The following is a 25,844-nucleotide window of genomic DNA, read 5'->3' as shown; positions in this document are numbered from 1 at the left end:
ATGTTCGTTCGTTTAACAAACTACATTTTTCATGTTCATTCATTTATGTTTGTAAACATGGTAAACGGATATAAAAATGAAGATAAACATACATAATTTAACAAAAATATGAATATAAACGTACATATAATATACTATATAGTAGTGTAATAAGACACAATTGAACATATATGAATATAAAATAAACATAAATGAACAAACATAAACGAACAAACGAGAACATTGTTCTTGTCCATTCGTAACTAAACGAACGAGATTTTTTTTTCATTTTTGTTCATTTATTACGTATACAAACATAAATAAACTTCCCGTCGAACGATTCATAAACAGTTTAGTGAACGTTCGGTTCGTTTACAACCCTAGTAGCTAAGAACCAGTTGTATTTATAAACTCATTTCCATTTCATACTCACACCTATATAGGATTTAATAAAACCCATTTAACCTATTTGTTAATTTCTTTCAAATAACATACAACTTCTAATTCATCTTAAATCCGTTTTGGACGTATGATATATCAAATTAAAGGTATCAGAGAGGAGAACACACATATATAACTATTTGTCAATTTTGATTTCGTTTTGGGGTTCGAAATTCGTGCTCAAAAATAGAAAAAATTCTATTTTTTTAATTGGCAAAAACCATTTTTCCAACAGGAATTGCTAGGAATATTCAAAATCGGATATTTTAACATTTAAAATAATTGATTTTGATATCCTTATCATATTCATAATTCAAAAAATCCGTGAATAACAGTTTTGTACTTCTTTTCTCAATCCAATGAAGCAATTAGAAAAATAAGCAACAATCATACAATAATCAAACAAAAAAACATCTTAGACTATAGGGTATACTACTAATGTCGTTGATGTGAGTTTGTTGGAAAATATCTCGTTAATGTGACCATCAAACTATTTTGTAACGTTTTTATGTGTTTGACACATATATATTATGTACCATAATATTTTCCATATAACATCTCAGGTCTCGGTGGTTTATTATTTGTAGTATGATGGATATGACATATATCCGTAATTTGAGGGACAAAATTTGTATGGTTCTAAAACTTTCCCCTAAGATGTAGTTGATTAATTAATATTAAAGCATGCATATGATGGGACATACGTTTCGAGAGAGACATAAACAAATTTTCTCTTAATGTTCTATGTAATGCCCGCAGATTCGGGCTAATCAATTTAGAGACGATGAGCGTAAAAAAATGACTTTTTATAGATGATGATTTAGAATAAATAATCTTAACTAAGTTTTAGTATATGTCACAAGGTTTCCGTACATATAAAGAACGCCAAAATCCCAGTTATAACGAAAAAGTTATGACCTGTCGAAGTTTCGCGACAAAATCGGCACGACACCGGGAATAGTAAAAAATGAGTTTATGATGGAGTAATTTTTAGCCTTAGGGTTCTAAAGTAAAGTTGTAGAGTACATCTCCACCTTCGCATGGATATAAAGAACGTCAAAAACGGAGCTCATATGCAAAAGTTATGGCCCTCCGAATATTCAGTTGTTTAAGAGCATGACACGTGACAGAAACCCTAGTTGCCTTAATTCACAACATGAACATGAATTTCATGACGTGAACCGTGTCAGGGACACTAATAGAGGCTAGAAAACACGTGCCAAGCCTACGGGAGTGATATGTTAAGAGTCCACGACGTGGACTGTAACGCCCGTAGATCCGGGCTAGTCAATTTAGAGACAATGAGCGTCAAAATTAAAGTGTAATATAAGCCTGATATCTTTACATAAATTTGTAGTGGTCGAAACAAGGATTCTGGGGATATAAAGAACGCCGAAATCCGAGTTATAATGAAGAAGTTATGACCCGTCGAAATTTCACGATAGAACCGACACGATACCGGGAAGCATACATAGTGAATTTACGATAGAGCAACTTTTAGCCTTAGCAATCTAAACGAAAGTCGTAGTATATGTTAATCCGAGAGCATCCATAAAAAGAACGCCCAATTCTGACTTCGTATGAGGAAGTTATGATTTTTCGAAGTTTCAGCTTAGCAGAGTACAGCCTGAAGTTCGAATATTAGATCGAGCGGTTTCTAGCCGACACAACCTAAACGAGAATCGAAGATCTCGTTAATAGTAGCGTAACGATAAAAAGACAGACGAAAACGGACGTCGTATGAAGAAGTTATGAAATTTTAACGGATCATTCCTGTCCCGGCCTGTTAATAATATAACTTTTAAAATAAAGTCAAAATTAGCCAGCGGTGTCTAAACGAAAGTTGTATATTACATTTCCGTCTACGCGTGGATATAAATAACGTCGAAAACGGAGTTCGTATACGAAAGTTATGAATTTTAGAAGTTGAGTGTGCAATTTGTGAAACTTGATGCGAACTAGATGACGTGGCAGCATCTGGGCCGTCGCTTGTTGATCACGGCTCAGCCTTCGGATTCGCACACATGGCTCACAAACGCAACACGTACAAGAAGAACGCAACGCGTCCGAATAATAAATTGGACATGATGATTTTGGAGAGAGAGAGATTAATTTATTATGTGAATAATAAATTAAATAAATGGTCTATTAATGTATTATGAAAATAATATATTAATTAGAAATCATACTATTTAATTAATAATTAATCAGAAATTAATTGGGGATTAATTAGATTAATTCAAAGTACATGAAATGTTTGGTTATTTATTGATAGTTGAGAAAAGAAGGCTCAAGAACCTCATGGAATGAGGTGAACGAAAATCTGTAGGGCAAGCCTAAGAGTATTCGTCCAAAGCCTATTGATAAAGTGATTGGCTGCTTGGTCACCAAACAAATGGATCTAGGGCATATCCCTTAAACCCTATCTTTGACACCAAGTTTCCTCAACTATATATGGAACCCTTTGGTCTCATATTTTGGCACTCCTTCTCTTCCTAAGGCTTGCACAAAATCTTGTCTCCCCTCTCCTCTCTCTCTTATATTATCCACTTGCTAGCTTGGGTGTGATTATATTAGAGGCACGACACGTGTGGTATTTGCTTCAAAGAGATCAACAAAGAGAAATTCTAGTTGTTTGCTATAACAACTAAAATGTAGGTAATCCTCAAACCCTCTCATATTAATTTCGAAAATACCTTAGGGTCTCCAGGTTTCTTTTGATGCTCTTAGTTATCGGTTAAATAGAGAAAACATGGATCATATTTAGGTTGCATGCAAACTTAAGAGTTTTAATTTTTTTTTGTTTACCTAAATTCCATCAAGATGAAGTATTAATGAACTCACCATCTTTTTGCTTTAAGACATTCTTTCCTGTCTGAAGAAAACTGAAAAAAAAAAAAAAAAAAAAAGGAAATTGGAGGTGGGGATATAAAGAAAAATGAGAGATATTTTAAGTTAATTATTAGGGTAGGAAGAAATTTCTATACACAAAATAACAAAAGAATAGTTCATAATGGTTAAGAGAACCACCAACCAATAAAATTGTGACATATGTAACATTTAATGCTTATTTAATGAAATTTAATGATATTTTAAAATACTAATATAACACATATCATCATTTAAATGGGTAGAAGCATTAGTAGGATTAAAAAGTAGGAGGATATTTAATTTCTCATAAAAAATATAAAGAATGACGAACAAACACTTTTAATGTTGAAACATTAAGAGGCTCACTATTACAGGTTCCATTAAGAAACTTAGCAAACAACCCTAAATGTTAACAATTGGTTAACGGTATTAGGTGTTGTTTTTTTTCTTTAAGGTCGATGATTCAAGTTTCGTTATAGACATATGTTGAATTAAGTGTTAATTTTGGAGTGGAGTAGATTTGTCGGTAAAAAAAAATATATAAAACATTAATACCATTTTACTTGATTCCTAATTAAAAGTCACAAATATATTAATAATATTAATAAATAAAACAAATTGCAGGAAATAGATATTAGTATTCATTGGAACAAGCAGTGGAAATTGATATATTGGCGTGTTACGGAAGTAAAGGAGATGGACAGGAGCTACCTACATCTAATGCATGACACATATTTTTCCTTCGTTTTAAACAAATTATATTATTTCAACATAAAACAATATATATATATATATATATATATATATATATATATATATATATATATATATATATATATATATATATATATATATATATATATATATATATATATATTTCTATTCTAATAAAATAATAGTTTTTAATCTCCTTTTGACACGTGTCACCATATTAAGCTTCATAATTAATGTAAAATTTATTTTTCTTTTGCCATGTTTCACCTTATTATTTCTTATAATTAATGCATACAATTTGCAACATATTGATTCTCCATTTCAAATTTCAAATTTTAAATTTTTCATTCTAATTACATTAAATTAACAACATTAGAATAAAAATTAAAATAAAATTAATACAAATTATAAAGTGATATAATTTTACATATTTATTTAAATCAATGATTATAATTTTATATAATTAAAAAAAACCTCTTAATTAATAATTTATTTAAAATAAGTTATTAATAATTTTAAATTTTAACTATTAAAGCTTAATTAATTTTATAATTGTGGTTTCCACGGTTATATATATATATATATATATATATATATATATATATATATATATATATATATATATATATATATATATATATATATATATACTCAAGATCAAATAAGAAGGAAATTTTTGGTAGGAAGATAAGAAGTTTTTTTTCTACATATTTTTATCGCGAACAAACAAAATGAATCATTAGATGATTCATTTGTAAGATGATTCACAAGAAAAAATTCTCAAAAAAACATCTCGATGATTCATTTATACAATGATTTTGTTGTTATTCACTAAAATTGTCATAAAAGTGAATTTTTTTCTTAATTTACTTAAAAATGAATCATAAAAATGTTTTTTTGGGAATTTTTTCTTGTGAATTATCTTACAAATGAATCATCTAGTGATTCATTTATTTTGTTCGTCAAAAAAATATGTAGAAAAAAAACTTCTTACCTTCCTACCAAAAAAAATTTCTTACCGGATATATATATATATATATATATATATATATATATATATATATATATATATATATATTTACTATCTTATAAAAGAAATCTAACTATTTCTAAAAATAGATTGATTATAATAATAATATTTTTTTAAGACGTCCAAATGATGAAGCTGATAGTACAAGTAACCATTAATAAAATAATATTAAATTTTAACCACATTTTGAATTCAAATATTTCTCATCATATCTCCTTATATTTCTCAGCAATTTGATATGGTTCCCTCAAATCCCAGATTCATTCAAATTTTGAACCCTTTTAGATATCCTTAAATTTAGCATGTTGATTCAAATATCTCTTCCATCGCATATACCTATTTGTTCCCTCCCCTGCTATAAAGCCCACCGTCCAGGAACAGAAAATGACTTCATCTCCCGTCTTTCACTATCCCCACCCACCGGTTCTATGACACCGCTTTCTGACGTCTTTATTATTATTATTATTATTATTATTATACTTCTTTTCTCCACCTAATAAAATTAACACCAACACGTAACTAATAAATATTAATCTTAATTATAAATCATATTTGACTATTTATTGTATATTCATTTGAGATATGATATTCTTACGAATGGCCAAATAATTCACAAAAATAGATGATTCGTCGAAAGAAAATTATTCACCGTCCGCAAAAGAAATTATAACTAACTAATATTTTTATGAAATAAAAGCCGAAATAAAACTGAGAATGTATATATATATATATATATATATATATATATATATATATATATATATATAACATTTAACATTGATATTATGATGTTAAACTAATGAAAAGACTAAGCTAAATATATAAGACTTTAAGACTTTCATTTGATTTGATGACATTCATATTAAAAATAAGGTAGATAATTATTGTCAAAAGAAAAGTGTTCACTAAAATAAATATATTTGACGTTTGCGGAAAGAAAGCTAATCATCTATTGAAACTAATCGACGATAGTGAAAAAAAACTAGCCGTTATATCCAAATTTATAGCATAAAAGTCCAAAGTTAGTAATAAAATAATAAAGAAGACAAACTTTAAGTTTTTTTTACATAATATTGTTTCTGCTAGGGACATAAAAGTATTAGTGAAGCCTAACGAAAATTTAAAAGGTGATAAAGTTTGTAGCACCCGGTTCCTGGTACGTAAATGTTATTTGAGTATTTCCTTTCTTTTAGCCTTGGACTCGGCGAGTCATAGGTCCGACTCGCCGAGTGGATGCGGGACCCGAGACACGTTTAAGTTGGTGACCCGGCGAGTCCATATCCTGGACTCGGCGAGTCACAGCTGTTGGATGAAACCCTAAGTTTCAGGGGTTTGCACCCTATTTAAAGGACTTATCATCCCCAAGCCGGCCCCCATTGACCCTTAAAGCCCTGTATCTCTCGTTCTAAGCTATTCTTTGAGAGTTTGAGGTTAGTGGGTGTGCTTTTGAAGGCTTTGAAAGAGGAAGGAAGTAGATCCAGAAGAAGGGAAGCCATCCAAGCATTATTTGTGTTCTTCCAGCAGTTCCTTTGAGGTATAACCCGTTTTCCCCTTGATTCTATGCTTAAAACTTCATTTGGGTCCTTCTTGATCAAATCCCCAAGCTTGTATGTGCATTGTATGTTGTAATAAGGCGTTTGGCCTTTGGATCTAGGCAAGATTGAGCTCCACGGGCTCAGATCTGTTAGCTTTTTGGCCCCATGTTGCTTGTTAGTCCTAGATCTACCCTTTTGAGACATTTTGAGCCCTAAAATCCATATTGGTGAATACCCACACGTAAAGTTGGAAACTTTACGTGAGATTCGTGTCCTAGAAGTCCAGATCTATGAATGGCATGGACTGGAATCGAGCAAATCCGTGTATTCAGTAGGTGCATGGCAACGACTCGGCGAGTCGTTCATATGACTCGGCGAGTCTATTCGCGAGTCTCCGAGTTTGTCCCCTTTTCGTAGTGTCGAGTGACCAGTGAGTCACGGGGTGTGGCTCAGTGAGTCGGAAGCTTAACTCATCTATGGAGGTACTCGGCGAGTCAATGCCCTGACTCGGTGAGTTCAAGGCAATCTCCTTAGATCAAGAACAGACTCGACGAGTTGTTCATACAACTCGGCGAGTCTTCGCATAATTGTTCATCGGATGAAGATGAGCTCGGCGAGTTGTTCATACAACTCGGCGAGTAGGATGAAGGACTTGAATATTGGTTAAGAAGGTGAACCCGTCGAGTCGTCGCCTAACTCGACGAGTAGGACCAGGATTCAGGGCAGTCGTTTGCGTAGGAACTCGGCGAGTCGAGGTCAACTAAAAGTTGACTCTGACTTTGACTTAGGGCAAGGTCAGGGGTAAAATGGTCATTTTACCCAAAGGTCAGTGAGCAGTGTTTGATTGAGTATATTGTGGGAATTGCAGCCGGAGGGTTTCCGGAGCAGCAGCAGCAGTAGTAGGTGATCAGTTCCCACACAGACCAGCAGCTATTTCGAGGTGAGTTTCCCTTCCAGTAGGAACGGGTCTAAGGCACCAAGGCCGACCCGTGTAGACGAGATGCTAGTACTAGAGTGTGGGCCGAGCCCGTATCTCTGGGTTTAGTCAAGTATGATATATGTGTTAATATGATAGAGTTGCTTATACTTGTTGTCTGCGTGATACTTGTATGTTATGGGTTAGCGGTTGAGTGTGGGCAGGGCCCGTATCTCTCCGAGGTTGGAGTGTGGGCTAGGCCCGTATCTCCCAGATAGCGAAGTGTGGGCAGGGCCCGTATCTTCACGAGTGTGGGCAAGGCCCGTATCTCCCGGCTAGCGAAGTGTGGGCAGGGCCCGTATCTTCCCGAGTGTGGGCAAGGCCCGTAACTCCTAGCTGAGCAATGGTTATTATATGTTGCATGGTATGTGGTATTATGGGGGAACTCACTAAGCTTTGTGCTTATAGTTTTCAGTTTTGGTTTCAGGTACCTCCTCAGCTAGGGGAAAGGAGCCGGCGCGGTAGCGGCACGTCACACACACACACTCTCCGGTTTCCGCATTTACGAGCTTCACTGGGATTTGTACTCTGATATTTTAATTGAATGTATGAATTGGCTTTTAGACATGGTTCACTTGTGTGATAATTTGAGCAGACAATGTTTTAGCTTTTTATATTTTCTAAAAGTAATGTTTTTAAAATGAAATTTTTGGTCATGAAAATTGGGTCGTCACAAAGTTTATATATCAAATGTGGTGTATAAAAAAATGTTGCACGGTTAATAATATATAATTAGTCACGTGTTATTACAAAATTTCATATTTTGTGTATTCTTATAATTCTTTATTTTTGTTTGAATGACTTAAACATTTCATATTTTATGTCGTTTTGACCAATTTGTTTTTATCGGTTATTTGATGTATCATGTAACAAATAACACCATAGTTTGATTATTTTGTCTTGGATATGTACTTTCTTTTGTAACATAACATTTTTGTAGAGGAAACATATCACCGAAAGAATTTACACGCCCTAAAGTTCTTAAAATTCAACCTCATAACTTGATTGCTTCCAAAATCTTTGGACTTTCACCGTTATCTTCCTTCAAATGACGTCTTTCTATCAGAGACCCTTTGATGGGCTTCATATACTACCGTTACAAATCAAATGGTGTAGGAGGAATATAATAGTGAATGTCTGAAAATCTTGGAAGTAAATCAAGTTAATGGTTGAAGTTTAAGAACCTTAGACGATCACAATGGAAATATAATGCAAAACAATGTAGTATAATGTGGTTAGGTACCTAAGCTTATATAAGGTTGTTAGGTATATTCACTTTACCCTATATATATATATATATATATATATATATATATGAGTTAGGTTCAAATGTTTTCACTATCTATTATGTGTCTGTATGATTGATTCTGGACCAATCATTTTAGTTATTTTAAGAAAATAATTAATGTTTATTAAATGCTGAAGATGTAATTAATACCTATTATATCTTCAACATTTAATATGCATTAATTACTTTCTTAAAATAACTAAAATGATTGGTCCAGAGTCAATCATACAGACACATAATAGATAGTGAAAACATTTGAACCTAACTCATATATATATATATATATATATATATATATATATATATATATATATATATATATATAGGGTAAAGTGAATATACTTCTTAAAATAACTAAAATGATTGGTCCAGAATTAATCATACATGCACACAATAGATAGTGAAAACAAAATAACCTAACCCATATATATATATATATATATATATATATATATATATATATATATATATATATATATTATATATATATATATATATATATATATATATATATATATATACTATCTTATAAAACAAATCCCACTATTTTTAAAAATAGATTGAATAAAATAATAATATTTTTTTAAGACGTCCAAATCATTAAGCTAATTGTACAACTAATTAATCACTAATAAAATAATGTTAAAATTTAAACAAATTCCTATAAATCCTCTCTTCTAAGGTTTTGACCGGATCTTTTTTCATCCAAATAAATACTCAACACCCTATAATTTGATCATTTCATGAATTTTATTTATTTTTAATATGACATGTTTTCTAAAACAAACTAATGATTAAATTGAAAATAATCATTCTCCATCGAAAAGAAATTAATTGTCGAAACAAACTATTTGTCATCCGCCGCTTTGTGCGGGTAAATGGCTAGTATATATATATATATATATATATATATATATATATATATATATATATATATATATATATAGTAGTCACACGAGTGATAAATGAGGGAAACATGCATCATGCAACAATTGATGTGACTCTAAGATTTATTAAATATGTTTATCAAGTTTAAGACTTTAATGTATAACGAATATCGTGATTATGTTAAGTGTTAACCATGTCTTTGATTATTTTAAGTGTTAACCATGTCTTGTATTTACACGCCGATAAAAAAAATCTTGTATTTACATTAACGTTCCAATCGCTTTTCCAAATAAATGCTCCAACTTTCAATCGGTGTATATAATAATAATAATAATAATAATAATAATAACAAATGAGCCATATATGTCGACCTCCCATAATCAATCAATGATTACCCAAAATCCATACTTTTCTTTTCTTTCTTTTTTTTTCCTTCTTTTTTTCTTCTTTCACGCACTATATAATATTGAGAAATTAAATATCCTCCTACCTTTTAATCCTACCAATCCTCCTATCCATTTAAGTGATGACATGTGTCATATTAGTATCCTAAAATATCATTAAATGTCATTAAATGAGCATTAAATGTTACACATGTCACCCTTTCATTAGGTAGGAGGATATGTAGGAACAAAAAGTAGGATGATATTTAATTTCTCCATAATATTTCACTTTTAGCACGGTCTATTATATTACTTATCTCATTTATGTTAATGTATATTTGTATTAGATTGTATTTGTCAATCTGTATTTTTTATAACCGTCCCATTTATTTGTATTTTGTTATATATATATTGTTTTAATGAGAAGGGTAATTTCATGGGAAAATAATAATATTAGCTTGGTATCAGAGCTCTCCTAACTTTTCTCACCTTAGTCGCTGCTTACTCCTTGGCACAAAAACCTTTTTCGGTTCATTCTTCTTTTTCTATCTTTCTGTGTCGATCTCCCTTCCCCTTCTTTTCTTTGTTGAACCATGGTGTAACCATCGACTTCCGACACCAATCTCACCTCAGAAAAACCTTATGTCATATCCAACATCAAAGCCTCCATACCCATCATTCTTGATCTAGAAAAACTTAATTATGATGCATAAAGAAAGCTTTTTCAGACTCACTACATCGGTTTTGGGGTGGCGGATCATCTAAAAGCCCAAATTGAAAAGTCTACTGCCGTCACGGATGAATGGGAGAGGATTGATAACATCATGCAGATGTGGATGTTCTATACCATCTCTGAATCAATACTGCAGATGGTCCTCAAGAGACAAAGCTCAGCTCATGAGATGTGGCAAGACCTTGAAGACCTGTTTCGCATCAACAAAGACACAAAAATCATCCAACTTGATAATGAACTCCGCACGATTACTCAAGGTGAATCTGATGTTTCTTCTTATTGCACTTGTCTCAAGTCTATTGCTGATATGCTTGATAATATCGACTCTCCTGTGCCTAAAAAATCTTATTGTGTATGCTATCAATGGGTTAAACCCAAAGTTTGAGAGTGTTGCTACTATTATACGCCACAACAAGCCCCTTTCGAGTTTTCTGGAAACTCGATCCATGCTTATGGCTCAAGAACATCGAATCAAACAACTTGATCACTTGCTCACTCCATCTGCCACTCCTTCATCGCCTACTGTCTTGGTTGTTGAACAACATAACTCATCTCAAAATACCACTCATGGAGGATTTAATCACCATGGTGGTCGTAACGATGGCAGGGGGAGAGGTCACAACAGTCATGGTGGTGGTCGTTGGTCACACTCGACCGATCAAACTCTCCAGGCTCCTCCTGGTTGGGGATTCGGATGGTACCCATTGCAAACAGGACAAGGCTTGCTGCCAAGACCCTACATGGGGTGGAACGAGGAGATAATTTATGAGGAGTTGGAATATGAGAGTAACATAGGCAACCGAAGACTCGAAGGTGAGAATATGAAGGGGTTGTATTATAGAGTTTTTGATAGGGAGGCATATGATTGATGTTGGTGGAGGGAGTGATGTTGAGAACGTGAACAGCCATGAAAAGAGCCTCGACCCAATATGTAGGAGGGAGGCGAGCTTGAAAGAGAAGAGTGTGGAGTATGTTGTTGATTGGGTTGGCTGCACTACAACGCGACGATCTACTTCGGACTATTGTGTTTTTCTTGGACAAAATTTATTATCTTGGTCTTCTAAACGACAGGGCACTGTGTCCCGCTCAAGTATTGAGGCTGAATATCGGGGTGTTGCTAATGCGGTTGCTGAGATTTCATGGATTCAGAACTTATTATTGGAGTTACACTTTCCTACTACTAGTGCGACCATTGTGTATTGTGATAATGTCAGTGCAGTCTATTTGTCAAATAATCCGGTTCAACATCAACGCACAAAACACATTGAGATCGAAATTCATTTTGTTCGCGATAAAGTTGCTCTTGGTCAGATTTGCGTGTTGCATGTTCCCTCTTCATCTCACTATGCGGACATTTTTACCAAAGGTCTTCCAACATCTTTATTTTTAGATTTCAGATCCAGTTTGAATGTTCGGTCTCTTCCTCCCGTTCAAACTGCGGGGGGCTGTTAATGTATATTTGTATTAGATTGTATTTGTCAGGCCCGTATACTTTGTGGTCGGCCCATGTATTTGTATTTTGTTATATATATTGTTTTAATGAGAAGGGTAATTTCATGGGAAAATAATAATATTAACTATTTAAACATTACTTAATTATGGTATTGGGACCTTGTATTATGACTTATGAGCAAAACTTCATGCAAATTAAATTATTGTAATCAACATAAATCATTGGCGTGGATGTATTTAATTTCATATTTAACAATTGCTTCAAAATTACAACTCATTTCAACAAATGCATATATATATATATATATATATATATATATATATATATATATATATATATATATATATATATATCTAGTAGCTATTTCTGCTGCTCCATTCACGGAAGCATTTTATACGGCCTCTCATGAGACAAGAAAGCAGAAGCTTCTAGAGCCGTGTATATATATATATATATATATATATATATATATATATATATATATATATATATATATATATATAATTGATTTTATTTTTTTCATCAAAACAAGTTAAGGAGATTTAATAAGACGCTCTATCGACTATAGGTAATTTGTTGCAAAAAATATATAAATTTATAAAATTCTAGATAAGTTGAGCTTTTTTAAAAGTGAGGAGGGTTAAATAATGAATGAAAACTACATATGACATGTACGTCGGCTGGTCTTATTAGAAAGATAATGAAACTAAATATTATGGTGAGAAAAGTACTGAAAATGAATAATTGGCAGGTGATGACTCATTTTTTGCATTCTCATCATCTACTTTTCACACTCTTTCAAATATGTCATATTCTCAAGTCTCTACTGTCGGTTGCATACTTGCATTTAAGCAAGTCTTATCCTTTGATTAATTATATAACTAATCAAGCTTTTTCTTTCTCCCAACAAACATTCTTCACCTAATTATTTACACTTTCAATCTTATTACATAATTTAAGTCAGCATCCGAAGGATCACCTTAGTAATTCAAACGTGTCTTCACCACTGAAAAGCGCATTTGATCTCCTAAACACGTGTAAAACATAATAAACAAACGGATAACTAGATAGCTAGAATGCATAAAGATAATAAATGACTTATAATTAGAGAAACACATACCAAGATACAACATAGCATAACTTATATGGCAAACAAATAATTTTATTAGGTACCATCATCGGAGAAATTATATATATCCATGAAAAATTATATATATCCATGAAGAGAAACATACGTCATATAAAATTTATCAATACAAATTGGGGGTTACAAATTACTTGAATGAACGAAAGAAGATACAAAATGCATAAAAAACGTAATCATTGGAGAAAAATATGAACAAAAGCTAGGTCAAAATGAACATCAAAGGTTGTTGTAATCCTTGTCTTGAACAATTGTGTTTCGTCTTGATCTCATGAGGCAAATGCCAAGACACTCCATGTTGCTTTAGCTAGCACTACTACCAAGTCGCACATAAGGAACAACAACGATCATGATCTCCTTTGGTCTCTTTTGTATGATTTCTTATATAGCTCGTGAGGCTGACACAATCATGTTGACCATTAGGTGAACAAATCTTTTTCAATTTGCGATTTCCTAATATCTTGAATAATTGTGAAGGGATGCATTGTCTATCACTAAAAACAACACTCTACTAATACATTGTTCCTAGATCGAAGGAGTTGAGGGCACTTACCCCTTCCTTAGATGCTTTAGAGTCAAATACTGATACACTAAACCACATATATAAATGTTATTTTTCGTAGATATCATAGTAGGTAGGAATATTTGTAAACATAAAAAGTAGGAGCTAATTCAATTTCTCTTTTACAAGTTACATAGATCTATTTTGTTTCCTTCCAAACTATGCATGCCTATTAGTACAATAGCCAATAAAAAGATATTCCAAATGACATCATCTAATTATAACAAGTTTGTCTATATATTTGATATCCGAGTTGTAGCAAGATGGATGCATTATTACTTCTTTTATGACATCATCTAATTATAACAAGTTTGTCTATGTATTTGATATCCGAGGTGTAGCAAGATGGATGCATTATTACTTCTTTTTTATATCTCATGGCAATCTAGGTGCAAGTTTTATTAGATTTGAGTAATTTTACACATTTAAATCCCATAAGTATTTCCTTTTTATCTCCATTGGTATTTTGTAGGAATTTTGTTGAATTCCACTCTTATGGCAATTTTGTCGGAAATTACCAACAAAATAAGTTCATCGGAAATATTTGGTTTTGTGTGCCTGATGATTATACACCAAATAGAATACCTATTGTATGGTTTCATCTTAATTAATATTTTACTAAACGATAAGATATCAAAGGAGGACTATATCGGGGCTGCTTGTATTGTTTTTTGAATTCAAAAAATGTTTTTGGTCAAAAACGCTTAATGACTTATGATGGTGACAAAATCACAAAATGAGTTTTAAAAAGAGTTTAGATTAACTTTTGTGGTGACAAAAGTCAATAAGTTAATAAGTTAAAAAATATTTGACTTAAAATCATTATTGTGGTTAAAATATTAAAAAAAATCAAAAAAATAAATTTTACATGCTTTTTAAAATTTATTTTTAAAGTTAATGAAAAACTATTTTAAAAAGTGATTTTAAGTTTGTCAAATATTTTATTTTACCTATTGAATTTGTTTTGAAAAGCAATCCCAAACACCCCGTAAAATCTAACAAAAAACTACATACCTTTATTGAACATACAATTTTTTTTACCCCTTACGATGAGAGCTTAACAGTTGAGGAGCGGAATTTCACATATGAGATACAAGACTCAAATCCTGACACACCTAAATTATTGTTAGTGTTTCGTGATTAACCTCTCACGTGGACATCTGTACGGATTGACGTGGACTGCTCGAATGATACATTTCCAATTTTTTTACCCAAACACCTTTTGTATATTTTTAGATTCTCCTTTTTTTGGTATTTAGTTCTAATCCTTTTTACCTAAATTTGTACATAAAAATTGACATAAAAAATTGTCAAATTTAGAAGTGAGGGTGTTAAAAATGGGATAACAAAAGAGAAACATAAACCATACAAATTTAGACGGAGGGCGGATGGAAAAATATCCGGCCCGTTAGCATGCATGTGGTGATTGATATCTAGAATCAGTGTGTATTGTAAATTTGTAATCGTAATTGTATATGCATATATTTAGAGAAGAGAGAGAAAGAGTTAGGGAGACTATTTCTGTGGCTTTAGATTCTTTGGGCGTATAGTACACCGTCCCTACCAGCTTTCCCCGAGAAAATCAAACCTCTGCAGCTCGCTGCCATTCCCCTTTTTTTTAATTTCTCAATTGCCACTCCTATTCTCCCTTTTTTTTATTTCTTGATTGCCACCACTATTCAGTCACCTACATCGAAAAGAAGGAATTAGGGAAAATTTTATAATGATTTCAGATGCTTATATTCACTCTTAGGGTAGAGGAGTAATAGATACAGACGTCAGACGCCGGAGGTAATGGCGGTGCTCGCACCATTGCTCTTCATCTTTCTTGTTCTTGGTCTAAACTCCATTAATGGCGACACAGATCCATCCGATGGTTAGTATTTTTCTTTCTTTATTTATTTTTAGTTGTGGGTTTTTATTGTTTGTCGGTGTCGCCTATGAAAACCTGTCTAGTTAATTTTATTGTAAAAGGTTTTTACGATTTTCGTAGTGGTTTAAAGGAACACGCAACCGATTACGTTAACTCAATTACACACCCTCTATGTAAACATACTCGAATTCACAATCAACCAACAAATTAATCAAAGCAATTGATTCGAGTTTCAAACTTCATGTGCAGTCTCTGCCCTGGTAGCCATGTATCAAAGTATGAGTTCGCCGGGACAATTAACCAAGTGGAGTTCAAGCGGCGGCGATCCCTGTGGAGATAGCTGGAAAGGCGTCACATGTTCGGGAGCAAGAGTCACAGAAATGTATTTCACACTTTCCATTGATCATCTACTCATTTGAATGTGTATAAAGTCATCATAATGTGTCATAATTCATAAAACTCATAACATTTGTATCCGATCAGAAAATTACCCAGTCTTGGGCTTTCAGGGGGAATCGGATTCCAGCTTTCAAGTTTGACATCGGTAACTGACTTGTAAGAACGATAAATTTCTTCAATCTCTTCATTTATGGCTTCTTTTTTGACATATATAAACCTGACATGGTTTAATTTGGTAATGCAGTGATGTAAGCAACAATAATTTTGGCAATCAGATACCTTATAGCCTTCCTCCAAACGTGCAAAGACTGTATGTTTATTTATTATTATTATTATTATTATTATCTTTTAAGCATTCATTTTCTCCTAATTTTCATCTCATTTCTCATATGACCTTTTAAAAATGCAGAAATCTTGCTGGATGTGGATATACTGGCAGCCTTCCATATTCCATATCACAAATGGCTTCTCTAAGATACTTGTGAGTCAAATTTTTTTATTTTTTTAATCAAAATTGTTACACTGATATTGACATTGATTTTTTTATATTTGAATAGAAATGTTGCCCACAATCAAATAAGTGGTCAATTACCTGACATGTTTGGGCAACTTCCATCTCTTTCCAACCTGTAAGAACTGAAACCATAACATATATTTATGCATTTGAGGTAAAAAAAAAAAAAAAGGTTTTTAATGATTTTATGCATACTTCAGGGATCTATCTTCTAATTTATTCACGGGTGATCTTCCTCAAAGCTTCAGCTTATTGTCAAGTGCTAATAATATGTAAGTATATGAATCTGTAATCTGACATGGCATTCAACTTCTCATTCAATTATTGTTGTGTAGGTATTTACAGAACAACCAGTTTACAGGCTCCATTGATGTTCTTGCAAATCTTCCCCTCAAGACTCTGTGAGTATTTTTTAATCAAAACCAATCTTTTACACGTGTTAGGTATATAATATATTACATTAATTAACACTTATTTCTTAACTCATGTTTCAGGAATGTTGCAAATAACAAATTCACTGGTTGGATTCCAAGTCAATTCAGAAACATAAATTTTCTGTAAGCTTGCAAATTCCTACATTATCTGTATTTATAAAAAAAATATATTTAAACATTAAACATTAAACATTATATGATTGTTTTTGTGCTAGAAATGATGGTAACTCATGGAACTCAGGGCCTGCACCACCACCGCCACCTGGCATCCCTGCACCTGAAGGTGGTGGTCAAACCCGCCAACCGAGCGGCGGCATTACACCATCTGCTAGCGGCTCTAATGGCGGCAGAAAGAAATCCGGTATCAGTGGTGGAGCTATAGCTGGAATTGTGATTTCCATTTTAATCGTGGCTGCATTCATTGTATTCATTTTATTAAAAAGAAGATCCAAAAAGTCAACAGATATAGAAAAAACCGAACCCCGATCTTTACCTCCTGTTCCTCCACAGCAAGATTCAATCCAAGATTCCTCCATGGTCAACACAAAATCAGTTGACCCTCCACCTGTCATTCACCTTAACCTAAAACCACCACCAATGGATGATAACAACATCTCATTCGATGACATTGACAATGATTTCACAGCTAAACCTATAGTTGTTCCCAAAAAACAAAGCGTGGCCCCACCAGATGCCACGTCATACTCCATAGCTGACCTTCAAATAGCTACAGACAGCTTCAATGGTGATAACCTAATCGGTGAAGGATCTATCGGGCGTGTTTTTCGTGCCCAATTTGAAGATGGAAAAGTTGTTGCTGTTAAGAAAATTAAGCCATCTGTTCTTCATGGTCAATTATCAGAAGATTTCATTGATATTGTTTCAGACGTATCAAGATTACGCCACCCTAATGTAACAGAGCTTGTTGGATATTGTTCTGAATATGGACAGCATCTTTTAGTTTATGAGTTTCTAAAAAACGGATCTTTATACGATTTCCTACATCTTTTGGATGAATATAGTAAGCCATTAATATGGAATAGCCGTGTCAAAATTGCTTTAGGGACAGCACGTGCATTGGAGTAAGTTTTAAAAAAAAAAAAATCTTACCTTAAAAACCTTATGAATAATTGATTATTAGGGCTGATGTCATCTTGTTTCTATTTTCAGATATCTACATGAAGTATGCTCGCCTTCTGTTATTCATAAGAACATTAAATCAGCCAATATCTTGCTAGATTCAGAGCTTAATCCTCATCTTTCTGATTGTGGGTTAGCTAGGCTTGTCTCAGATGCAGATCAGGTAGAAGAAACTTTCAACTTTCAACTTTCAAGTGTTGGTGTTTGTACTTTGTATAGAGTTGAATATTTGAATTTACTGATTTGCCCTTGGTTTGGTTGAAGGAGGAGAATGTTGGGTCTGGATATAGTGCCCCTGAGGTTTCGATGTCTGGTCAGTACACGATAAAGAGCGATGTGTACAGTTTTGGTGTTACTATGTTAGAATTACTTACAGGAAGAAAACCTTTTGATAGGTAAAAAAGTTTATCTTATTAAATATAGTAACCTAGTTTGGTATATATAGATTTCTTTAACCTAAGTTGTGGTTTCAGTTCAAGGACAAGGGCAGAACAGTCTTTGGTACAGTGGGCGACACCTCAGCTTCATGACATTGATGCTCTTGCCAAAATGGTTGATCCGGCACTTAAAGGACTGTATCCAGTCAAATCTCTTTCCCGATTTGCGGATGTAATCGCTCTTTGTGTACAGGTAATACTGATACTGATAGTCTGATATTGATACTAATACTGATGTGGTTATATTTATTTATATATGAATGTTAGGCGGAGCCAGAGTTTCGGCCACCCATGTCGGAAGTGGTTGAGGCGTTGGTAAGACTTGTGCAGAGGGCAAACATGAGCAAGAGAACGGTTAGTCTTGAACAAGGTTCAGCTGTGCGGGCCCGCGACCAGGATTCTCCTCGGGAGAGTTGATGATTGTATTTATTTTTTTGATTGTTATCCTTTATTATTAATCTTTAAAAAAAAATTGGTTTGGTTTTGGTTTAATAATTATATATTGGTATGGTTTTAGATAACGTGTAGGAAACAACCGACATTTGGAAGTGGAAGTTAAAGCATTTATTGATTTTTGTTTCACTTGTCATTGGTGAATAATTCAGCGACTTGTTTGATTGTTTCCATTTTCTTAACAGGGCAATTTCTTACCCACAATAGCCTACATACTTGCGTTTTTATTCACTGATAATATCGTTAAGTAACCTGAAAATTGTAAAATGTATTTTTTTTCCCTCCTATTTGCATAATAGTAAGTTACATACAATTCCATATCCATAACTTATATGTATATATCGATAATAACAATAGCCAACATGAACTTGTAAACATTTTATAGGCTTGAAGTTGTATTTTACTCGTAATAGCAATACACCCACATACATGCGCACAATGAATAAAAACAAAGCATACAATCTTGTTTAAATGCAAGGATAACCAAAATATAACATTCATTTTCCAGACTTCAGTCCCATTTTCCTCAAAAGAAAACACCACACACGAAATTTTTTTGACATCTGAATCCATGTGTAGCAAGACTTTAAAGAAACATTAAAAAGTTCACATAACACATAACACATAACAAATCAATTGTAAACCATATACTTAGGAGTAGCACTAAACTTCTGGTACCCTTTAATGACTTTATTAACAGCATCAAGAAAATCCTTCTCAGTCACTGTCTTCCTCCTTGCCCTAATTGCATACATTCCAGCCTCAGTACACACACTTCTTATATCTGCCCCTGTTGAATTAGGGCAAAGTCGCGCCAAAAGTTCAAATCTCACATCCCTCTCACAATTCATTGTTCTTGTATGAATCTTAAATATCTGTGTCCTACTTTCCATATCTGGAAGCCCAAATTCCACTTTCCTATCCAGTCTCCCAGGTCTCAACAGTGCTGGATCCAATGTATCTGGTCTGCAATTACACATACATATTCAAATAAAGTGCTGTATACATGAAGACAGTTTCTTTTTGGACTTAATGAAAAGATATGAATAAAATATACCTATTTGTAGCCATCAAAACTTTAATATTCCCACGAGCATCAAATCCATCAAGTTGATTCACAATTTCAAGCATGGTTCTTTGAACCTCATTATCACCACCAGCTCCATCATCAAAACGGGCCCCACCAATTGCATCAACTTCATCAAAGAAAACTATGCAAGCTTTTTTGGAACGTGCCATCTATTGAATTGAAGTCAAAGTTGTTAGTTGCTTAAATTAATGTCAAATTATCGACTTATTGTAAATTGAATTTGTTCATGATGGATTGATGACCTGGAATAGCTCGCGAACCATGCGGGCCCCCTCACCAACGTATTTCTGAACAAGTTCACTTCCAATGACACGTATAAAACATGCATCAGTTCTGTTGGCAACTGCTCTTGCTAAAAGTGTTTTACCAGTGCCAGGTGGACCATAGCATAGGACGCCTTTCGGAGGATCAATTCCCAATTTAACAAATTTCTCAGGGTGGAGCATTGGCAACTCGACCACCTAAAAAGAAAAAGATTTTATAAAACTAAAACCAGAAACTATAAACACTATTTTACATAATTTACAGTTTTACACACCTCTCTCATCTTTTCAATTTGTTCCTTGCATCCACCAACATCATTATATGTGACATCTGGTTTTTCTTCAACTGTCATCATGGTTACACTTGGGTCAATCTTGGGGGGTAAAGGGATCTGAATTTGATACTTGTTGCGGTCAACACTGTAATTAGACATGGAGATTTTAGATAAAAAAAAAGATTAAAAAGAAAAGATTTTTATCATGCTATAATAACAAATTCAAATTACCCAACACGCATTCCTTCTTCAATATCTGTTGGTGAAACTTTGTCTCCCAATCCAACAACAAACTGTAGAGTGATAAAACTGAGTATCAGTATGTTACATAAACAAGGGACTTTGAATTTGTAATTAGGATATAGGTGTTGTTGTTTTATACATACCTTTGCAATTTGCTTGACATTTATTACATATTTGGCGTCTTCTGTGTTGGGATTAATTATTTTTGTGCATCTTGCTACCTGAAGAGGTTGCTCCTCTTGCATCATTTGCTTATCAGAAACAAGATCCCATTGACTAGGTGCAGCCAAACCAGTGTCAGACTCTTTGATGCCTAAAGCAGTTGAAAAGAGAAACAAAGGAAATATCAAATATCTTTAACCATTCATATCTAATTATCTATATATGTACAGGTATAAGGCCATTTATAGTCTCTACAAAGAAGAATGTTCTAAGTAGTAAAACAAGCAAAAAGGCAGAGTCTTCATAGTTCATACAAGCCTATTTGAGTCAGAAACCTCACAAAAATAAGCTTACCACATAAATCGTTGATCCTTTTGGCCATTTCCTTTACATCTTTTTCAGCTTTCTTGATGCTTGTGGAATATGGCCCCAATCCCTGCACAAGTCTTCATCAATTCAGTTGCGATAAACAGAATATTTCAACCAACACAAACTATCAACTCAAAAGTTTCTCTATAATGCACATGAATACTAGTAAAATGCAAGATAAAGATCAAACTATCCTAAGTTCCTAACAGCTGAAAGCATTTAAAAATCAATCTTAAATCAAATTGTATTAAATTGCATCAATTCGTCAGCGCACAAAGCTAATCATTCAAATCTTCAGTAGATGCTACCTTTTCCTTGATTTGATATACAAAACCATTATGTAAAAAGTTGAATTTTAAAACAGCAAAGCCTATTTTAGTACACGGGTAAACAGTAAAGAAGCTGCGAACAGCCAAATTTCATCAAAGAACTAATTTTCACCCGATCCGTAGTGTTGCTCGATGGGTTAACAAGTTAAAAAGAACAAAAGCCAATTAAATAAGGGCATCGAGTGGAACAAGTATTAGGTCTTTAGTTTGTAAGAATCGCGATTTAACTCACATAAGTCTTGAGAAGAGCGATATCGTCTTCATCAAGAGGGGGAGGATTCTTCTCGTCCCTAATCTCATCTTCTATGTCAGTCGGCATCGCTTTTTTTTGTTGCTACCGGAGGGCAAGGATTTGATTTGGATCTCCTCGACGGAAAAACGTTTCTTGCCGAACAATAAACTGGGAGACAGGGTCGTTCCCGTCGAGTATCATCTTATGCTCGTATTTTAGTAGAAATACAAGAATAGTCCCTTGACTATTTTCCTATCCATAACTTGTCGAACTATTGTTTCTTTTGTGCATTATCGGTCCAAAATAACTTGAGTTCATATCGGGATGGGTATGACCATCCCTGAATCGATCCAAAGTCGGGTATGACCAGTTGACGAAACACATACACAAACATGTGGGGGTTGGGGGGAGTTGGGCCATATTCATTGTTTAGAATTTGATAAAAATCACCAATAAGTATCAACTTCCGACCCATTATTAGGTAGAGTCATTTCCAACCGGACCCAAATTCTTATGGTTTTGATTTTCCTGTTAGGTGAAGGATTTTTTGCCATTTCTAAACCAATAAAATAGCACTCTTGTACACATAATGATCATTATGTGTACAAGAGTGCTATTTTAGGTAAAACCTCTCCATCCGGACACAAATTCTTATGGTTTTGGATTTTCCAGTTAGGTGTAGGATTTTTTGTCATTTCTAAACCAATAAAATAGCACTCTTGTATACATAATAATCATTAGTACACATGTAATTATAACACTTGTTTATGATGACGAATACATTTATTTTCTATGTTGAATTCATTTGATGTGACTTAAAAAAATGTAAATTAAGAGTTGTACTTATGAAAATGAATTGTTTTTCAGAGATTTTTAAACTACTATAAATGGAGTTGTATAATGAATTCACAAAAGATCAAGTATTATTTATCATACAACGAAATTGTAAGAAAATAGCATTCCATGGTCATGACTCATTAGTCAAGTTCAACTTGGCCATATGATGCAATAATCCCATATGTGTATGTACATCGCTTTACTCTTAGTATTAAGTTACATATATAGTTAAAATATCTCTATAAAACACAAAAATTCAATATTTTAAATGTAACACCCAATTTATGGCCATTTATTAATTCAGGGTTAAGGACCAAAGGTCGATCATGTAAAGGTTTTGGGCCTTAAGGAAGTAAAGTTTAGACCTTTTGGGAGGTGATAATGTTGGTTGTGAGATCTAACCTTTAAATTGTGTGTTGAATCGAAGGGTAGAAAGGGAAAAAGTTATGGACTGGGGTTTTCTTGCATGAATTAAAGATTTTAGTTCGAGATGTTTTTTGTAACACTCGTATTCATGTATGTTATATTTAGTCCTTGGATCATTGTTTATTTTGCAAAAGAGGCCTTTCGTCAATGAACATCGGGATGATACTAGGAAATATGGTCCGAAGAATCTCGATAGTAGTTCCATGAACAATCCTTTGCGGGATTGGATTTTTTTCTTTTTGGAAATGCCATAAAGCGCGAATAAAATCTTTTATGCTAGTGGAATTGGGAAGCATGATAAGTCCGTACTCCACATTCTAGCTTCACCCTTGGTTTTCAAAGAAAGGAAACTTCAAAGACTGACAGAAGATAAAGGTAAGATAATTCTTTCTGGCCTTAACTGAAAGCGGGGGAGGCCCAGGTCTACATACAGGTCTTGGATCATTAATAGTAATAGAACTCTACGCAAAGAATGTCTGAGTCCCTCTTCCTTTCCTGAACCTGTGAGAACACTCTAAGAATATGCCAGCAAAGACCTTATTCAAGACTTTATAAATTGCATCCATCACTGTCGTTTTAGTTGGTTGAGGAGTGACCGATCCGGTCAGTCAAAAAATAGTAAAAAAAAAGAAAGTCTGTCTGGTCTGGTGTAGCTAATGTGACTTTCTCGATCTATAGTTCTTCTTCTTTCTCTCTCTTGACCAATGCTAACGTTGGGCATACATATATGTACGCTTAGCGTATATGGGTGGATGGATCGCGGACTTGAACCACGTATGCGGGGCGTACGTGGCTAGAAGCAAAACCCTATATTTTTCGGGCATGAGCCCTATTTAAGCTCATTTATGACCTTTGGACCTTCTCCATTACTAGCCTCCACACCTCTAAACGTTCCTAAAACCCTATTTTGCTTTGGAGTGTGATCTTTGAGCTTGAAAGTGACCTTGTAGCCCTTTTTGGTGTGTTTGCAAGAAGAAGAGTTTGGTGTGCAAGCCTTAGACGTGGTTGAGCTTCAAGATCCTGAATCTACATCATTTTAGGAGGCTTTTGGAGGTAAAAAGATCCTACCTTGTTAATCCATTTGATACTTAGAGTTAAGGTTTGTTCATAACTCATTTTTGGTCCATGGATTCTCTTCTGTGAGTTTGAGCAACTCTAGAAGCTTGTAATATTAGATCTTCGTCGCTTTGGTGTGTTAGTGTAACGCCCGTAGATCCGGGCTAGTCAATTTAGAGACGATAAGCATCAAAAGTGACTTTTTGATAAAAAAAAAATTTATTTAGAATGAATAATCTTAACTAAGTTGTTGTGGTCGTGACAAGGATTCCGGATATATAAAGAATGCCAAAATCCGAGTTATAACGAAGAAATTATGACATGTTGAAGTTTTGCGACAGAACCGGCACGACGCAGCGTGACGTAAATAGTGAATTTACGATAGAGTGATAATTAGCCTTGGTAATCTAAACAAAAGCCGTAGAATAAGTTAAACCGAGAGCGTGCATAAAAACAACGTCTAAATCTGATTTTGTATGAGGAAGTTATGATTTTTCTACGTTTCAGCTTAACAGTATGCAGCCCATAGTTCGAATATGAGATCGAGTGATTTCTTGTAACTCCCCGATTCTCAGGTATCGATTTTATAAGAATTTTCTTGTTTTCAAGGTCTACTCGACGAGTTGGTTGCCCTACTCGTCGAGTAGCAGCGGGTTGGTCCGCGTGTTTTAGTGACCTACTCGCCGAGTCCAAGAAGGGACTCGACGGGTAGGAGCTGGCAGATGAAATCCTAAATTCTGGGAATTTGCACCATATTTAAGGACCACTTATTCCCCTTAGCCTCTCTTACTACCTCCCTTGAGTTCATAAACCCTAATTCGTGGTTGCTCTATATAATTGTGTGCTCCTTAGCTTGGAAGATGGATCTTTGGAGTAAAAAGCTTGGAGTTCAAGAAGTTTGGAGCAAGGGGCTGTTGTAGATCTGGATTCTTCTCTGTCTTGTCATCATTTTGGAGGTAACAAGTTGTTACCTTGGCTCTCTCTTAGTTAGATCTCTTCATTATGAGATGGGCCATATTCACTATTTAGAATTCGATAAAAATCATCGATAAGTATCAACTTCCGACCCATTATTAGGTAGAGTCATCTCCGACCGGACCCAAATTCTTATGGTTTTGATTTTCCTGTTAGGTGAAGGATTTTTTGCCATTTCTAAACCAATAAAACAGCACTCTTGTACACATAATGATCATTATGTGTACAAGAGTGCTATTTTAGGTAGAGTCGTCTCCAACCGGACCCAAATTCTTATGGTTTTGGATTTTCCAGTTAGGTGTAGGATTTTTTGCCATTTCTAAACCAATAAAATAGCACT

At 33.8% G+C, this 25,844-nt stretch overlaps 3 protein-coding genes across 3 annotated transcripts; 2 read left to right on the top strand and 1 right to left on the bottom strand.

The window, feature by feature from the left end:
• The first annotated feature begins 10,698 nt into the window (after nt 1-10,698).
• LOC145054626 (uncharacterized) lies at nt 10,699-11,223 on the top strand. The gene is made up of 2 exons (XM_079002858.1): nt 10,699-10,703; nt 10,821-11,223. Exons 1-2 carry the CDS (start codon nt 10,699-10,701, stop codon nt 11,221-11,223), a joined length of 408 nt encoding a protein of 135 aa, XP_078858984.1.
• Nucleotides 11,224-15,485: 4,262 nt separating this feature from the next.
• Nucleotides 15,486-19,383, top strand: LOC145087220 (protein STRUBBELIG-RECEPTOR FAMILY 6-like). Its single transcript, XM_079025140.1, has 14 exons — nt 15,486-15,873; nt 16,120-16,252; nt 16,354-16,425; nt 16,514-16,579; nt 16,679-16,750; nt 16,827-16,898; nt 16,984-17,055; nt 17,119-17,184; nt 17,278-17,340; nt 17,433-18,299; nt 18,388-18,520; nt 18,622-18,752; nt 18,831-18,987; nt 19,062-19,383. The coding sequence occupies exons 1-14, from the start codon at nt 15,792-15,794 to the stop codon at nt 19,209-19,211; spliced, it is 2,136 nt and encodes a 711-aa protein (XP_078881266.1). The 5' UTR covers nt 15,486-15,791; the 3' UTR covers nt 19,212-19,383.
• Nucleotides 19,384-19,690: 307 nt separating this feature from the next.
• On the bottom strand, nt 19,691-22,393 carry LOC145087230 (26S proteasome regulatory subunit 7 homolog A). The gene is made up of 8 exons (XM_079025151.1): nt 22,211-22,393; nt 21,635-21,716; nt 21,262-21,431; nt 21,107-21,168; nt 20,876-21,020; nt 20,580-20,798; nt 20,305-20,486; nt 19,691-20,213 (listed from the first exon to the last, which is right to left on the bottom strand). Exons 1-8 carry the CDS (start codon nt 22,295-22,297, stop codon nt 19,880-19,882), a joined length of 1,281 nt encoding a protein of 426 aa, XP_078881277.1. The 5' UTR covers nt 22,298-22,393; the 3' UTR covers nt 19,691-19,879.
• Between the last annotated feature and the right edge of the window lie 3,451 nt (nt 22,394-25,844).

This window comes from Lactuca serriola, chromosome 1, assembly GCF_051521515.1.
Source record: "Lactuca serriola cultivar US96UC23 chromosome 1, Lser_US96UC23_V15, whole genome shotgun sequence".
NCBI lineage: Eukaryota > Viridiplantae > Streptophyta > Magnoliopsida > Asterales > Asteraceae > Lactuca > Lactuca serriola.
Note: the sequence above shows the minus strand (reverse complement) of the source record. Positions and strands in the feature narration are given on the sequence as shown.

Coding starts and splice junctions, on each gene's coding strand:
- LOC145087220 (XM_079025140.1), top strand. CDS start 15,792: ATGGCGGTGCTCGCACCATTGCTCTTCATCTTTCTTGTTCTTGGTCTA. Junction 18,300..18,387: donor GGGACAGCACGTGCATTGGA/GTAAGTTTTAAA, acceptor TTCTATTTTCAG/ATATCTACATGAAGTATGCT. Junction 18,988..19,061: donor TAATCGCTCTTTGTGTACAG/GTAATACTGATA, acceptor TATGAATGTTAG/GCGGAGCCAGAGTTTCGGCC.
- LOC145087230 (XM_079025151.1), bottom strand. CDS start 22,297: ATGCCGACTGACATAGAAGATGAGATTAGGGACGAGAAGAATCCTCCC. Junction 21,717..22,210: donor TCGCTCTTCTCAAGACTTAT/GTGAGTTAAATC, acceptor AGACTTGTGCAG/GGATTGGGGCCATATTCCAC. Junction 21,021..21,106: donor GAAGAAGGAATGCGTGTTGG/GTAATTTGAATT, acceptor GTCTAATTACAG/TGTTGACCGCAACAAGTATC.